At 44.3% G+C, this 18,849-nt stretch overlaps 1 protein-coding gene across 1 annotated transcript in view; it reads left to right on the top strand.

The window, feature by feature from the left end:
• The window catches only part of LOC124595787 (transcription factor collier), a 480,633-nt gene that overhangs the window by 345,537 nt on the left and 116,247 nt on the right, over window positions 1-18,849 (top strand). Inside the window, exon 7 of the mRNA XM_047134679.1 lies at window positions 17,205-17,286. Within this exon, the coding sequence (XP_046990635.1) occupies window positions 17,205-17,286 (82 nt within the window). The remainder of the gene's footprint in view (window positions 1-17,204; window positions 17,287-18,849) is intronic.

The following is an 18,849-nucleotide window of genomic DNA, read 5'->3' as shown; positions in this document are numbered from 1 at the left end:
TGACGCCTTTAGAACGTGTGACTACCGTGTGGAAGAAACGAGTCCAGTTGTGGGGTACCATCAGAACTTTTTCTTTAGTGGAAGGACTGGAGCGAATTGCACTAAACCTCATGAAGCCACTTGAGAATCTATTTAAACGACAAGTAGCGGCTCCGAGGTCTGCAAAGCTTATAGTGGCTAGGAGAACGGAATACCGCTCACAAGCCCCTCCACACCGCGTCTAAACCACAAAAGAGTGTAGAGTATGACACAGAGGCTGGTCGGCATCATGTGGATCACTGAGTCTGATTCCAGAGTTACTTTCAGCATTCCACCAACTAGAGATATTACCGCTATTATTGACCCTGGACTTGGTACAATTACCCTATATCTCTGTACGAAGTAAAACAGATTTATTACGCAGCTACCAAATATGTTTACCTTGCATACAGTTTTCATAGAATTACATACTTATTTTCAATGCAAACAATGTATTTTGGATTCTGCAAGTAGTGTATAAATGCCGTTTTTATCGCTTTATTTCGAGGGATATGGCGCAGTGGTCAATGGTCTGTTTTAGCATTCTGATGGAGCACGGTTCAGATCCCAGTCAGGAAATTGGAAATTTGTGGTAAGTTCTATGGGACCAAACTGCTGAGGTCATCGTTCCCTAGGCCTATACACTACTTAATCTAACGTAACCTAACTTCCGCTAAAGACAACACACATCCAAGCCCGAGGGAGGACTCGAACCTCCGACGGGGGCAGCGGCGCGAACTGTGGCAAGGCGCTTCTGACCGTACGGCTACCCCGCGCGGCTCCCAGTCAGGTTGTTCAGATTTAGGTTTACCCGAGGTTTCCCTAAGTTGACTAAAGCGATTGGTCAGACGGTTCCCTTGATAAAGATACTAATGACTTCCCTTCTCACGCATGTATTACTCGAAGTTTTACTCCGTCTCTAACGCCCTCGTCATGAGTAAGTGGTTAAACCCTATCTCCCTTCCTTCTCGCCTGCCTGACTTTTCTCTCTTCACATAAATACATATCTCAGTTTTTGTCTGTAAAAAAGAGACATGTACGCTTTTGCTGTTGTATAACTTAAGGTGAAGTAGGTAGTAAGTCATTTTTAAACGTCTTTCACTCTTTGCAAATACTTACAATCGTCATTCAAGTAATTTATCGCTATTTTATGTGAATTTGTTTCCTTTAAGGTGCTCTCGATGATTTAATCATTTCAATGATATCGTGACATTCAAGCCACATCCGTTTCGCAGTATCGGAAAAAATTTCGTTAATTATACCGCGTTGATCTCTAAAATTTTCCCGCCAGTTGTCTGCGTTCGGTTTGGCGGACAAACGAGAAACGCTCGGTTTGTCACAAACCCGGAAACAACTTTCAGAACTGGAATGAAACCTGCCACTGCGCCCTGTCTCTCTCTCCCTTTTATTTTTTTATTTTTGCCGCCTCTGTTTTATTTCGGCGAGTCTGCACCGCCAGTTCGCTGCAGAAGAGAAACATAAAAAGCATAACACGACAATCACTTTCGGCGGGCGGATGACATGCCCCGTGTTTATACAAGACACAAACTGGCGAAACTGGCGCCGGACCGCGACAATGCTTCTGTTTACAGAGCCCGGCGGGGACCGCGCTGGCGGCGGCGGCGGCGGCGGCAGCCGACTGGCCAAATCGCGGAGTTTCATTTGGACACGGGAATGTTCGCTACACGCGCCGGGGAGCAGCGCCGGCGCGCTTTTTGTGGCCAGACAATCAGGAGTTAACAGAAACACTCGCCGCGCCGCGCCGCGCCGCCCGGCCGCTACACGCGGGCCGTACACAATTCGTGTGTTCTGATTTAATTGCATGTGACACAAAACATGCCCACATATAGACACATATACAGTCACGTGTGGCGCGCTATGAAAAATTCAGGCGTCCGCAACGAAAAACAAAAAATAGGCACGAAAAAAGGGGGAAGGGGCAGACGAGCAACAAAAAATACTTCCTAAAACCGACGTTTTCTGCTTCCCTGTTAATTGGAGCACGGCTTTAAAAAAACATGTCCGTAAAAAATATGAGTGGGCCTCGTGAAATAATTATTAGGGGCGGAGAGGGGGAGGGGGTGGTCAGCCGGTCAGATGTTGTCATTACACCGAGGACGGAGGCGCCGGCGCCGCGGCCGGCCGCCCCCCGGGGCCCGCGACACGCCGCGTTTAATTGATTCGTCGTAGCGCGTCGACCGCGATACACCTCCCTGCCTCGTCGCAGAACACGCGGCCAAGATGCGAGTCGCTCCCGCTGCGGCGACCGTTCGGCTGCTCCGCCGATGGGTGTTCCGGAGGACTGGTCAAGCGAGAGCCAACCGTGACTGGTTAGCTCCGTCGGTGGAGAAATCATCGGCGTCTTTTTTTCTCCCTAAGCTGCATATAGGAGTGGTAGTCGGTATAAAGGAAGGGTTCCTGCGAAATGTCTGAAGCGTACATGAATGGAATTTATTATGAAGGTATAGTATGCGTATATAAAACATAAACAATTATGACGGAATTACATATTGTAGTTTCTTTCACAACACAAGGAACAAAATAAGGCGTTTGCATACCCTGGGTGGAGATTGGTGTAAAGGCACTCATTGTCCTGTTGTGTTAGTGCAGTGTTAGCATTTCGCCCAACCTCCGCTCTTCCTAATTACCTCAGACATTCTCTTCGCCATTTATTTTGTTAGGGTGCGCCGTTCTTGCAGTGAAATTGTCTCCCACTCTTCTCGTATCGCTCTTTTCATCTGACGTACGGGCTGAAATTACCTTCCATTGCGCTAAACACGCCTTCCAAGCAGTCGCCAAAGGTTTTCCACGGCATTCAAATCCAGGCCAGGGCAAGACATCGGTATCTTTATCTTCAAATAATTTCCTTGTTGTAGCAGAAACATGCAGAGGTGCATTATCTTGTGGGAACATTAGATTTCCCTCCCTAGGTCCTCGTACATTCTAATCCATTTTGTCTCTACCATCTCAGTACACATAATAGAGTTAATTCTAGCGTTTACCCAAACTGTGCTTGATTTACCTTTACTGCAAAAAGCTGCCCAAATCATAACACTTCCGCCAACAAAATTCCGGCTCATTCTCATCTGGTACTCTGTTCTCAGATCATGCCAGTCACAATGAAATCCATCCGTATCATCTAAACTAAACTTATTATCATCACTGAAGATCACTTCATCCCACTCTCGAGTCCGAATTCTAATCTGTCCTGTTTATGTTTGGGTGTTAGAGCACGTTTCATCAGTCGTTTCTTGAATGCAAGACGTTTGCATTTGACAAAATTTGTCGTACACGTCTGACAGATAACGGTAACGTTAATTCAGCAAAAAGCTGAGGAAAATAACGATTTGTGGCCCTTGCTTTATGCAGAAGTAACCGTTTCGACGCCTCAGGTAATTTTGTAAGTTGTCCCTATTTTCCGGTCTGTCCATGTCTTGCTGCAAATGTAGCGAAATTCTAAATCACTGTACTTGAACGGTTCAACTTCTTCAAGATTTGACCATTAGAGAGTACTATTTCCTTCTACGCACCGATTTTTGCTTTTTCATCACATAATAAGTGTTTTCCGCGTAACGCTGTCACGATCATGGTTTATGTGCACAATATGCATTGTCACTAATAGTGTGTGTTTCCTATGTGCAGGAAAGGCATGTATACACACACTAACAGCCCACAGAGCAGACTGCCTTCATGCCGATTTCCATTCTCTACCGACTGAATCGTTGACTTCTTCTTATATATTGTACTAATGGCATCAAATGTGATAACATTTGACTGCATTTGTCAGTATACTGGATCTCATACTATTTCATATACACGGTGCACAACTGCTCCAACCGACACTGTCAATTTTCCTACAAATGTCCATGTCTATATATACTGATTTCCACTACAGTAGATGTCGGACGTACTGATCTTGTTTATGTTCATTCGAAATGTGGTCTTTTGTCATCGATAAATCACTATTAATTTCATTCTCCGTTTCTCCACATAAGCTCGTAAGATGGTCTGCTACCTACGCTTGCGTGCTAAAGGCAATGGGCGATTTAAGCGATTTCACTACGCGACGCAATTACGTCGGAAAGGGTAACCGACTGTTAATCGTCTTCTGGATAGGTATGTACCTAGTAAGCGGATTAACGACGGGAAAGACCCACTGTGGTTCAACAACGAAATTCGAAAAACGCCGAGGAACCGAAGGCTCTGTCGCACTCTCTGTTCAAAAGAGAACGCACAAATGAAAACAGGAAAAGGTTAGTAGATGAAATATATTCGCAGCTACAAATATGGACAACCGTCAGGTGCATAATCGAATGACGACAGTGAAAATTTGTGCCGAACCGCACTCGAACTCGCGAGAGTTCTGCCTACCGTTAGGCTATCCGAGCGCGCTCCACCGTTAGACTCAAACTTCCATACATCGTTAACCATTTGTCTACACGCTACACTCGAACATCCTTTATGTATATTCCCGTACAGGTGAGACATTTTGTTAACTCACAGACGCTTGGCTGGTGTTGGAGAATAGCCGGCCGGAGTGGCCGTGCGGTTAAAGGCGCTGCAGTCTGGAACCGCAAGACCGCTACGGTCGCAGGTTCGAATCCTGCCTCGGGCATGGATGTTTGTGATGTCCTTAGGTTAGTTAGGTTTAACTAGTTCTAAGTTCTAGGGGACTAATGACCGCAGCAGTTGAGTCCTATAGTGCTCAGAGCCATTTTTTTTTGTTGGAGAATAAATACGATAATGGAGTGCCTGTGTTGTTCAGAATTACGAAGCAATGCATGCATGTCCGAAGCAACATTGCATCGTAATTCTGAACAATGCTGGTACTGCAATCTCATAAAGGTTAGAAGACATTTGTGCGTCTGTGGAAAGATATATGCGTGAACCATACAACTACACCCGTCATACCGTAGCAAAAGATGTGGCCAAGAAACCGAGATAATTCTGGTCCTGTGTAAAATCGCTTAGCGGGCTAACTCGTTGACTACTCTGGTGTGGCAGTAGAAGATAACAAAACGATATCCGAAGTTATAAATTTCGCGTTTAAGGAACGTTCGTGCAGAAGAATGGCACAAACGTACCGTCCTTTGACCGTCGCACACCGTTCCGTATGTACGACATACAAATAAGCGTCCCTGACCTAGAGAAACAGTTGCAAGAGTTGAAAACAAATAAGTCGCCAAGTCTGCATGGAACCCCAGTTCGGTTTTACGTAGGCCTTTTACTTGGCTTACATTTATCGCGAGTCTCTCGCTTAGCAAAAAGTCTCTCGCGACTGAAAAAAAGCACATATGACTCCTGTGTATAAGAAGCGGAAAAGAACGGATCCCCAAAACTACAGACCAATATCCTTAACACTGGTTTGCTGGAGGTTTCTTGAACAATTCTCAGTCCGAATATTTTCTAGAGACCGAAAAGCTTATGCCCACAAATCAGCACGGTTTCAGAAAACTTCGGCAGTGCGAAACTCGGCTTGCCGTTTGCTCGCATGATATACTGCGAATTATGGACGAAGGGCAACAGGCAGGTTCCATACCTCTAGATCCCCGAAAAGCATTTGACACGGTGCCCCACTACACACTTCTAACGAAAGCACGATCGTATGGTGTAGATTCCCAGATACGTGAGTGGCTCGAAGACTTCTTAGGTAATAAAATCCAGTATGTTGTCCTTGACGGCGAATGTTCATCAGAGACAGGAAAGTGTGGTAGGACTACTACTATTTTCTGTATACGAGTACATAAATGATCTGGCGGACAATGTGGACCGCAATCTGGGGTTATTTGCTGCTGATGCTGGTGTCGATGACGAGAGACTGGAGGAGGAGGATACAAGATGACTTAGATAAAATTTCTAGTTGGGTGGGATGAATGGCAGCTAGCTGTTAATGTAGAAAAATATAATTTAATGAAGATGAGTAGCAAAAACAAACCCATAATGTTCTGGTACAGCAGTAGTAGTGTTCAGCTTGATAGAGTCAAGTCGTTTAAATATCTGGGCGTAATGCTGCAAAGTGATACGAAATGGAACGAGCATGTGACGACTGCGGTAGGGAAGGCGAATGGTCGATTTTGATTTATTGGGAGAATTCTAGGAAAGTGTTGTTCATCTTTAAAGGAGACCGTACGTAGGACGCTAGGGCTAACTATTGAGTACTGCTCTAGTGTTTGCGATTCGCACCAGCTCGGATTAAAGGAATGTTCTGAAGAAATTCAGAGGCGAGCTACTAGATTTGTTACCGGTAAGTTCGAACAACATGCAAGTATTTCAGAGATGATTCGAGAACTGAAACTGCAACCTCAATAGGGAAGGCGACTGTAAACTGACTGGAGAATGATTCAACTGTAGGCAACATACATTTCGCGTAAAGACCACAAAGATGATATTAGAAATTACGACTCTTACGGAAGCAAATAGACAGTCGTTTCTTCCTCTCTGTGATTACGAGTGGAACAGGATGGTAAATGACTAGCAGTGGTACAGGGTAACCTCCTCCAAGCACCGTACGGTGGCTTGCGGAGTGTATGTGTATGTAGATGTAGAATATGTTATCGACGAACCTGGAAAACCTTCCACACACTTAAACTTGGAAAATTGTTCGATAAGATTTGACAGGATCACACTGATCAGTAAAGCAAGGTAATTTAGCCGCACCTCCTCCACCATAAAATAGAGAAGAAGTTATGATGCACTGGAGCGTGTATAATTTATCGTGAACATCCTCCACCCCTCCTCTCGTCTACTTCCTTGTAATTTTCTGAGAATCATTGATATGAAAGTCTTTGGATACAGTAGAAAAATCCGGATCTAAAAAGTCATGTAAAAAGTTATTTTTCATGGAACCACATGGATTGTTTACAATTTGGTAAACCTCACCAAGTCAGTACAACTAAACAACGATTTCACTGTCAAAATGCGATATCCGCACCACAGCACAACTGCGTCTACAGGAAACCCGGAACATGGACTCTCTTCTAACAATGTACCCCAGTCGTTGCACAATGGTCTTAGCGTTAAAAGACATGCGTAACTTACTTTTGAAGTCCCCTTGTAGGTTTAGGCTTGAGCGCCTCTGTTAGCCTCTTCAGTTGACGAACTAATATGCGAAAGATGCATGTGCTTATACTGAGATATAGAAGTTAGTTTGAGTTACAATTTAGTTACCTAGTATTTTGCTACATCAATTTTTATTTCTATTGAACAGTACACCAACTATGACCTACTAACCGATCAGGATACTGTTCGTGTGATCCGTGACTGAGAAGTACCGTAAAACAATTTAGTTACCCATACGTAAGTCGTATAACTACCACAGGCTACGTTAGACTATCATACGTATGCGTAGATGCGGTAGTTTTCCTGGCAGCTTTGGTCAGCTAAGATCGTAGCCGCGTTACCTGTATGTTAGATGTGTTGCGTACCCATCGGGCGTCGCCCATTTCGATCGCTTTGTTTGTGTATGAGATCAGTCAGTGTCTTACTATATTCTCCTAGAAATTGGAGGTGGTAAACTGTCGATAAGTTGAGTGATGCCGCGTAGCTTTGGAACATTTTTGTTGTACATAGTTATCGTCCTGTCGCTTACTTATAAATAAACATTGTTTATAAAGCACTCAATCTTCAGGGTACGAGTGGTCTACCGGAACGATCCGACCGCCGTGTCATCCTCGGTGGAGAATGCGGATAGGAGGGGCGTGGAATCAGCACACCGCTCTCCCGGTCGTAAGACGGTATTCTTGACCGAAGCCGCTACTATTCGTTCGAGTAGCTCCTCAATTGGCATCACGAGGCTGAGTGCACCCCGAAAAATGGCAACAGCGCATGTTTATAGCAGAACTGAAATTGTCAGAGTTTAATTGAGGTTTTATTTGTAAACAGAGATTTATCATATAGCGCTAGAAAACGCAAATACCCCAAAAAAAAGTACAATTAAAAACTGACAACAAAAGAAAAGTCAAACATCGCTTCAATACTTCGTAGAGCTCATATAAAGCATGTTTCCGCTATTCATAAACAGCTTATCACTAATAACAGGAAACTGTTGCCTTTCATCATTATGAAGAACCTTTTATTGAGTACAGAATAACATTAGTTCTATAGTTTGCTTTTTGTTTGCGCACGTAAACTCTTCTTGCATCAAAGTAATAGCTTTCGCTACGTAAAAGCGTAAGAGTTACGTGATCAACCAGTTTTTATCACTTGTAAAATCCATCTTGTATTTTGTAAGGATATGAAGTACACAATGGACTAATGGTGAACAATGTGCGGTTCTAATAACGTGCAAAACAAAAAATAAAGAGAGAATTCGCCAGCTCCCAGTTTCTCTCTCACACTTTCATTTATTTGTTTCCCTGCCAATGGTACCAATAATACCGTAATTCTACCATTTACTACGTCTTATAGTGTACCAAAACTACCGAACCGTAGCTTTTGTAGAGAGCAACTCTACCCACAGGCAGTTCGGCCAGTCTGTGTTGTGCAGCTGGACTACACTGGTACACCAGAATATAATACAAGTACACAGTTAGAGTAAAAGTTGGATGAGAATAACCGTACCGTTGTTAGCTGGTACTGACGTGGTTACTTGTATCGCAAGAGAGGGTGAGTACAGAGCGATCAGCGGTGGTGTTTGATGTGGGCAGACGCGGCGCCCCGTCGGTACGCACTTTGCGGCCAAGTTTGCGCCGCGACGCCCCCTGGCCCCCCGGCCGAGGCGGCGGTAATTGGCTCCGGCCGGCGACTAGATTGGCGCGCGGCCGGCCGTGTCGGTCGCCCTTAGCGCCGGTGTCCGCCTCGCCTGCTGATCAGCGCCGCCGCTCCGCGCGCCACGCGCCGTCTTCCGCCATCCGGAAGAGTGTCGCTTCACGTGTCGGGCATGCAGAGTCCTCTACTGCAGGGGCGACTTGCCGTTCTACCAGGGCCACCAGGGCCAAGCTAAGCAATGGGGAAAGACAACGAGCAGCTTAAGCTTCACCCCTCCCGCCCTCCCCGTGAACCGTAGATCTTGCTGTCGGTTGGCAGGCTCGCATGTCTCAGCGATACAGATAGCCGTACCGTAGGTGCAACCGCAACGGAGATGCCAGACAGACGTGTGGTTTCTGAAGAGGGGCAGCAGCCTTTTCAGTAGTTTCAGGCACAACTGCCTGGATTATTGACTGATACGGCCTTATAACATTAACCGAAAAGGCTTTGCTGTGCTGGTACTGCGAACCGTTGAATGCAAGGGGAAACTACTGTACAGCCATAATTTTTCCCGGGGTCATGCAGCCCTTCTGTACGGTTAAATGATGATGGCGTCCTCATATGTGAAATATTCCGGAGGGAAAGTAGTCCCCCACTTGAATCTCCGGGTGGACACTACTCAGAAGGATGTCAAATGGTTCAAATGGCTCTGAGCACTATGGGACTCAACTGCTGAGGTTATTAGTCCCCTAGAACTTAGAACTAGTTAAACCTAACTAACCTAAGGACATCACAAACATCCATGCCCGAGGCAGGATTCGAACCTGCGACCGTAGCGGTCTTGCGGTTCCAGACTGCAGCGCCTTTAACCGCACGGCCACTTCGGCCGGCCAGAAGGATGTCGTCTTCGGGAGAAACAAAGTGACATTCTCCGGATCGTAGCGTGGAATGTTAGGTCTCTTAAGCAGGCAAGTAGGTTAGAAAAGTTAAAAAGTGAAATGGATAGGTTGAAGTTAGATATAGTGGGAATTACTGAAGTTTGGTGGCAGGCGGAACAGGATTTCTGGTCAGGTGAATACACAGTTATAAATACGAAGTCAGATAGGGGTAATCCAGGAGTGGGTTTAGTAATGAATAAGAAAATAGGAATTTGGGTAGGCTACTTTGAACAGCATAGCGAACGCACTATCGTAAACAAGATAGACTAGCTCTGTAGATGATGAAGAGATTGAAGAAATGTATGATCAGATAAAATAAAGTACACTCCTGGAAATTGAAATAAGAACACCGTGAATTCATTGTCCCAGGAAGGGGAAACTTTATTGACACATTCCTGGGGTCAGATACATCACATGATCACACTGACAGAACCACAGGCACATAGACACAGGCAACAGAGCATGCACAATGTCGGCACTAGTACAGTGTATATCCACCTTTCGCAGCAATGCAGGCTGCTATTCTCCCATGGAGACGATCGTAGAGATGCTGGATGTAGTCCTGTGGAACGGCTTGCCATGCCATTTCCACCTGGCGCCTCAGTTGGACCAGCGTTCGTGCTGGACGTGCAGACCGCGTGAGACGACGCTTCATCCAGTCCCAAACGTGCTCAATGGGGGACAGATCCGGAGATCTTGCTGGCCAGGGTAGTTGACTTACACCTTCTAGAGCACGTTGGGTGGCACGGGATACATGCGGACGTGCATTGTCCTGTTGGAACAGCAAGTTCCCTTGTCGGTCTATGAATGGTAGAACGATGGGTTCGATGACGGTTTGGATGTACCGTGCACTATTCAGTGTCCCCTCGACGATCACCAGTGGTGTACGGCCAGTGTAGGGGATCGCTCCCCACACCATGATGCCGGGTGTTGGCCCTGTGTGCCTCGGTCGTATGCAGTCCTGATTGTGGCGCTCACCTGCACGGCGCCAAACACGCATACGACCATCATTGGCACCAAGGCAGAAGCGACTCTCATCGCTGAAGACGACACGTCTCCATTCGTCCCTCCATTCACGCCTGTCGCGACACCACTGGAGGCGGGCTGCACGATGTTGGGGCGTGAGCGGAAGACGGCCTAACGGTGTGCGGGACCGTAGCCCAGCTTCATGGAGACGGTTGCGAATGGTCGTCGCCGATACCCCAGGAGCAACAGTGTCCCTAATTTGCTGGGAAGTGGCGGTGCGGTCCCCTACGGCACTGCGTAGGATCCTACGGTCTTGGCGTGCATCCGTGCGTCGCTGCGGTCCGGTCCCAGGTCGACGGACACGTGCACCTTCCGCCGACCACTGGCGACAACATCGATTTACTGTGGAGACCTCACATCCCCCGTGTTGAGCAATTCGGCGGTACGTCCACCCGGCCTCCCGCATGCCCACTATACGCCCTCGCTCAAAGTCCGTCAACTGCACATACGGTTCACGTCCACGCTGTCGCGGCATGCTACCAGTGTTAAAGACTGCGATGGAGCTCCGTATGCCACGGCAAACTGGCTGACACTGACGGCGGCGGTGCACAAATGCTGCGCAGCTAGCGCCATTCGACGGCCAACACCGCGGTTCCTGGTGTGTCCGCTGTGCCGTGCGTGTGATCATTGCTTGTACAGCCCTCTCGCAGTGTCCGGAGCAAGTATGGTGGGTCTGACACACCGGTGTCAATTTGTTCTTTTTTCCATTTCCGGGAGTGTATTCAGATAGTTAAAGGAGACGAAAATTTAATGGTGATGAGGAACTAGAATTCGATGGTAGGAAAAGGAAGGGAAGGAAAAGTAGTAGGTGATGTGGACTGGGCCAAGGGATGATTTAATCATTTGTAACACTTGGTGTAAGGGTCACAGAAGAAGGTTGTGCACGTAGAAGACGTCTGGAGACACAGGAAGGTTTCAGCCTGATTATATAATTGTTAGACAGAGATGTAGGAACCAGATTTTAAATTGTATGAGGTATCCAGTGGAAAATGTGGATTCTGACCACGATTTATTGGTTGTGAACTGTAGATTAAAACTGAAGAAGTTGGAAGAAAGGTAGGAAATTAAGGACATGAGTCCTGGATAAAATGAAAGAATGAGCGGCTGTAGAGAGTTTCAGAGGGAGCATTAGGCAACGGTAGACGAGAACGGGGGAAAGGAATACAGTAGAGAACGAATGAGTAGTTTTAAGAGATGAAATACTGAAGGCATCAGAGGACCAAATAGGTAAAAAGAGAAGGCTTATTAGAAATCTCTGCATAACACAAGAGATATTGAATTTAATTGATAAAAGGAAAGCTCTGAAAATGCAGCAAATAGAGCAGTCGAAAGGAAACACAAACGTTTAAAAAATGAGGCGGAATGGCTAGAGGACAGATGTAAGGACTTAGAAGCTTGTTTCACTAGGGGAAAGATAAATGCCGCCAAAAAGAAAACTAAAGAGACCTTTGGGGAAAAGAGAAGCAGCTGTATGAATATCAAGAGCTCAGATGGTAAACCAGTCCTAAGCAAAGAAGAAAAAGTCGAAAAGTGGAAGGAGTATATAGAGGATCTCTACAAGGGATATTAACGTGAAAGCAATATTATGGAAAGGGAAGTGGTGTAGATGGATCTCTACAAGTGAGATTAACTTGAAAGCAATATTATAGAAAGGGAAGTGGTGTAGATGAAGGTGAAATGGGAGATTATGATACTGCGAGAAGAATTTGACAAAGCTCTGAAAGATCTAAGTCGACACAAGGCCACTGGAGTAGACGTTATTTCGTCAGAACTACTACAGCCTTGGGAGAGCCAGCTATGACAAAACTATTCCACCCGGTATGGAAGATCTGTGAGATAGGTGAAATACCCTCAGACTTCAAGAAGAATGTAGTAATTTCAATTCCAAAGAAGCAGTTGCTGACAGGTGTGAAAATTACCGAACTACCAGTTTAATGAGTAATGGTTGCAAAATACTAACACGAATTCTTTACGGAACAACGGGAAAACTGGTAGAAGCCAACCTCAGGGAATATCAGTTTGGATACCGGAGAAATGTAGGAACACGCGAGGCAATACTGACCCTTAGAAAGCATTCGACAATGTTGACTGGAATACTCTCTTTGAAATTCTGAAGGTTGCAGGAGTAAAAGACTGGGAGCGAAAGGCTATTTATAGCTTGAAAAGAAAGTGAGACAGGCTTGTAGTCTATCCCCGATGTTATTCAGTATGCACACTGAATAAGCAGTAAAGGAAACCAAAGAAACATTGGGAATAGGAACTAAAGTTCAGGCAGGAGAAATAAAACTTTGAGGTTTGCAGATGATACTCTAATTCTGTCAGAGACTGCAAAGGACTTGAAACAGTAGTTGAACAGAATGGAAAGTATCTTGAAAGAAGGATATACGATGAACATCAGCAAAAGCAAAACAAGGATAATGGAATGTAATGGAATTAAATCAGGTGATTCTAAGGGAATTGGATTCGGAAACGAGACACCTAAAGTAGTAGATGAGTTTTGCTATTTGGGCAGTAAAATAATGGCAAGAAATGTATTTTTGAAGAAGAAATTTAAGTGTCAGTCTTACCACGTATGGAAGTGAAACATGGACAGTAAACAGTTTAGATAAAAAAAAAGAATAGAAGCTTTCGAAATGTGGTGCTAGAGAAGAATGCTGAAGATTAGATGGGTAGATCACGTAACTGTACAATTGTGGAGGACAGTAATTTGTGGCACAGCTTCACCAAAAGAAGGTATCGGTTGATAGGAAGCATTCTGAGACATCAAGGGGTCAGCAGTTTAGTACTGGAAGGAAGTGTGTCGGGTAAAAATCGTAGGGAGGTCAAGAGATGAACACATTAAGCAGGTTCAAGAAGATGTAGGTTGCAATAGTTATTTGGAGATGAAGAGGCTCGCACGGGATAGAATAGCATGGATAGCTGCATCAAACCAATCTTCGGACTGAAGATCACATTAACAACAACAACAACAACAACAACAATCTCCACGAACAATAATAACTTAGAGCCTTACCCAGACAGTATAGATCAGACTCTGGCTTTTAGCTGCACCAGCAGAAACTCACCACAAACGTCTTCTTAGGGTCAGAGGATAAAGCCCTACAACTCACAGTCAGCCGGAGAAATACTTCTCTTGGGAGACCAAGAAGAAAGATGGGCGGAGGCTTAGCGTTCAACGTCGACAGCGATTGAAACATCAGACATCAGGTCGGGAGAAGGACAGAGAAGGAAATCGGCCGTGTCCTTATCAAAGGAACGATCACGGCATTTGCCTTGAGCAACGGTAATTTCAACCTTCGCCCTTCTGAATGCTAGATCCGCGTGTTAACCCCTGTGCTACCTCATTCGGTCCAGAAGAAAGACTGCGCTCATCCGTCCTAAGGCCCATTAACGATGTGAACGTAATGGAAAATCAAAAAGATCGTCAGTCGTCAGTATTTTCATTGGTTTTAGCTGTCCTCTACCTCTTCTTGTGTTCATCTAGTCATCTCTGTACATCCACAATCGGAATATAACGCCCAATAACTTTTTTTCACTGATATTGCAGGTAGGATGTTGAAATTTCAGGACGATATAGTTTGAAGTTTGCTCTACAGAGGTATTTTGTTTACATGTGCAGTTCAAGTGAGAGAAGTCTCAACTACAAAATAAGCATTGCGCCCATGTTACTGTCGTCAGCTTGTAAGAGCAGCGATGTGTAGTACGATATTTGTGGCCAAAGGAGATAAACCGAACGAAAGTCACAGGGACATGTGTGGCGTGTATAGGGACGACTGTATGGACTGTAGCAATGTCTCCAGGTGGCGTGCGTTCCTTCAAGAGGGCAGTGTGAACCGTAGTGATTCGCCACGCTCCGGGTGGCCGGTAACAGCTGCAAACCCACAGAATATCGGAAACACTGAGGTAGCAATTTTGAACGACCGGCGTGTAAACTTGCGATCTTCATAGAAGCAGTTCAACATTTCCTATGGTGCGGTGTACGATACTGTTCACGACGAGTTCAAATTTCATAAAGTCAATGCTCGATGGGTACCTAAGAACCTGACAGAGAACCACGTGGGCCTGCGATTGATTACAGGCTTGGATCACTTACCACATCACGTCGCAGAAGGGAATGAGTTCCTGAATGGAATCGTCACTGGTGTGGCGTACCACTACACGCTCCAAAACCAAGCTGGCCTCTATAGAGTGGAAATATGCTGTTTCCTCAGTACGAAAAAAATTGAGAGTGACCGGTCTGCTAAGAAAGTGCCCTTCGTGTCAAACGCCAGAACATTAATGCTGACGGTGTCAAACTTCTTCATGGCAATGCTCCTGTTCCTGAGAAAGTCGCCAAATTTGGATGGGAGGGGCTCCATCATCCAGTCCGGACCTTGCACCGTCGCACCTTCATCTGTTTTGCCCCAGGAAGAAATTTCTGCTCTGCGAACGCTTTGCGACAGATGCGGAAGTGAAATCAGCGATACGGCGATGGCTATACTCCAACCAAAGAGACTCCTACGAACAGGGCATATTGAAACTGGTGCCACGCTGGAAGAAATGTGTTGAGAACGTTGGTGACTTTGTAGAAATTTCAGTGAAAATATAAGTTCATTTGTGCTTATTTTTGTTTTGTTACCTGATAAACATTTTGCTAATAAAATTATTGTGCGTTACTTTCGGAGGCTCCTTTGTATTGTAATCTTTGGGTGACCCTACAATGTTTGTTTCCTACTCCGCCTCCCAGCGCAGGTTAACTACTTGTGAGTGCATTAGTGCATGTCTGACTACTCAGTCCCTCCCTGTAATAACCACTTTCCATAAATTTCCACTGTTATTTTTTGTAATACCTCTCCACTTAGTAATTTGTCTCAACATTAAATTTTAACAGAATTTTGTAGCACCACACCGAACATCCTTTCACTTTCTTCTCCAGTTTTCCCGTTTCGCTTCGAAACTCCGCTGTGCCCCAGGGGTACATTTCTCGGAAATTATTCCTCTTTCATTGAAGGAAACTGTCTTTACTGCTATCAACCTCTGAATGATATTTTATTTGTAATCGCTACCATGTGTAATCTTGTTTCGTAGATGGAAGAAATCTTTCATTTTTTTGACCACTTTTCCGGAGTTTTGTGCTAACGAGCTGCAGAGTTTTTACCTTCGGTTTGTTAATCCATATTATGTTGTGACAGGCTGCGCCAATCATACAACAGTCTCTCCATATCATTTTTACCTTCAGCCAGAAGAGCTGTGTTTCTGTAAAGCATGCCATTGGTGCGTCTTCCTCTTGCATTATTAATCACGTTATTAACTTTGCTTGCACGTTTTAGTTATTATATAAAGATATAAGTCGACAACATACTAAATTCAGTGGCACAGGCAGTGCTAGTGTGTCTTCTGGGGAAAGCAAAGAAAAGTCAAACGACACCTAACTTCAAAAGTGAAGGCAGCACCCGTACGTTTTCTAGACACATCAACGAACTCGTAAATGACATGCATTATGTAAGAGATAGGTAACATTAATTCTTCAGATACAATGGGCTGACGAGAATAGCGGTCGCTGACAACAAATGCAAGCAAAAATTGACGACGATAATGATTCGAAAATAATTCTGCAGAAAGGCTCTTTCTGCTTCAGCCACTCTACAATGATTCTCCTGGTTACAGGAAACTTAACGAAGCAAATTCTAGTGTCACCGATCTGACAATTTTTCTGGCACAGGAGTGGGTAATGCTGCAAAACCTGTAAGACTTAGAGAAATTCCGTCCGTAAATTTTGACTAGCAGCGGATATGCGTCTGAGGACAGCGTTGCCAACAGACCATCATGCCATTTAAAAAAAAGACGACGAGAACCATTACAAACTACTTCGGTATGATGGTTTATGACAACATGGCTGTTATCGGGCACCGTCATGGGAAAATGAGTTACACGTATAGCTGGGAATGTTTGTCCCCGACGGCATTACAATTCGTAACTGAAAAACTGAATATATTTAATGAAAGATTCTTGTAAATTCATTTGTCATTTTACGTTGGCAAGAATCTGAAATGCTGATTTTGTTGCTTGGGTATGAGATATAAAATTTTAAAAAAAAGAAATGATTACTGTGTGCCGTAATTGTAATGCTGATTATTCTGTCAACCAGCTGTTTATACTGCGACCGCTTACATTTTTGAAATATATGAAGTTTCGCGTAACGCGGATGTAGATGTAAACAAGCTTTCTCTTTTTAACTTTAGTGCAAGTTCCCATGTTCTTAGGTTATACTTCCGTACGCCATAACATGCCTAGAACGTTCCTATAAAACTCTATAACGTTACGAACAAGTAAGTCTACACACTGACTACATGATGCATCCTGGAAGTAAGAGTACTCTAATTTACTTGAAAAAAAGAAAAAAAAATGTTATGCCAGTGCTACGCAACGAATAAGACGTCCGTAGCCTGTAGCAACTGCGCTGAAACTATTTGTATTTTAGCAGTAAGAACAACTGAATGACAGCCTGTTACCGTACATCTGTGTTACAGGTATTAATTTTAGTTTTTCATGTTTCAGGTTCTTCCTGAAGTTTTTCCTCAAGTGCAATCAGAACTGCCTGAAGAACGCCGGGAATCCACGGGATATGCGGAGGTTCCAGGTAAGCGCCACACCTTTTGCTCCTATAAAGAGTTGGTTTAGGAACTACACTATAGAACTAAGAAATAAAAATCTGTTTCATTTTTCTCCACAGAAATGAGGTACCGAATGTATTCAGCGTTACAACTATTGCCGCCTTACATGCAGATAAAATCAGTGATTAAGTATACGGTACTAGCATCAGACGTATGTTTGTGTGACTGACAGATGAGGATTATAAAGATAAACAGCTGGCCAGTTGCCTCTTTAATTCTGTTTTTCGCAGACCAGTACTGGCTGTCAATCGACTTAAAAGGAATACAGCACAATACCTGAAGACTGCTAGAAAATCGTTTTACTCAGACGACCCTTCGGATGTTTACTAGGAAAACAAACTTTCCTTATCATTTGTACTGAGGCTTAAGCATTACATAGTTGTACGTCAAAAACTGGTGAATAACGACAAAATGCAAGGTTACAAGTAACCTTAGTCATTAATGGTATCTGTGTGAAGAAACGACACATCATATTTCTTTCTGTTGTGCTGTATACCATCCTTGTAGTTCAATAAATGTAAAGCTTATGACCAACACCATATGGGAATAACAGCCACCGGCTCTTGATGAAAAATGAGCTTTTGTGATACTGAAGCAGCAAATATACATTTGTAATGAGATATGAAAGTCTCATTAGCAGCAATTTTAATACATGCAATAATAGCCGTATGCCTCCAGTAAAGTGTTTCAGCACTGAGCCTAGTAGTGATATGCTGGACGCTGCGCGAGACGCGGAGAAATGAATTCGACTTTTGGTACTCCCTGTACGCCGTGGAACCTGCAGGGGTTGGATAAGACAAAATGAACGTTCATAAAGTATGATGTTCCTCCACCTTTGCCAACTATAGAAGGCAAGTTACTCCTAACGCTCAATGGGATATTCTACGATTTATGGCATTTATAGTTATAAAATATATTTTTTGTGAAAGCCAAGCTCAAGATCTTTATTCCACGTATTAGCATCTACAGAGTCGTGCTGTCATCTTCAGATTGGCATTACACTTTGCGTACGTGTCCACATACGTGCATCGTCGACATTTTGAAACAAAGTGGTTTTTAATGTATATACACTTTTTTCTCAAAAAGTCGACGACGAAATGCCAATCTGAAGATGACAGCACAATTCTGTCGAAACTAAGTAATTGGAATAAAGGTCTCAAAATCAAGCGATCTTGGCTTTCACAATAAATATATGTATAAACAGAGATCTCCCCAACAAGGCATGTATAAGTTATATTGTTATAAAATATTTTTACTACACCCATTACTGGGTTCGAGTACATTCGCATCCTCTTCTTCATCAAGTAAGTCCTGCAGATCTGCAGCACTACGAAAGAAATTTGCTTTCATACGCTAGAAATAATACCTGAGCGATTAACTGGATATGATCGTGTTCCTTCTTCCCCATTTTCTACTTTCCTTTCCTTTGCATTGGATGATGGTATAGATTGCGTTTTTCCCTGTGTCCTCATCATAGAAGCCCGTTCTTCTGTAGGTAACACTTGTGAAAACATGTCTGCCAGAATAGT

The sequence above is a fragment of the Schistocerca americana genome, chromosome 1, assembly GCF_021461395.2.
Source record: "Schistocerca americana isolate TAMUIC-IGC-003095 chromosome 1, iqSchAmer2.1, whole genome shotgun sequence".
NCBI lineage: Eukaryota > Metazoa > Arthropoda > Insecta > Orthoptera > Acrididae > Schistocerca > Schistocerca americana.
Note: the sequence above shows the minus strand (reverse complement) of the source record. Positions and strands in the feature narration are given on the sequence as shown.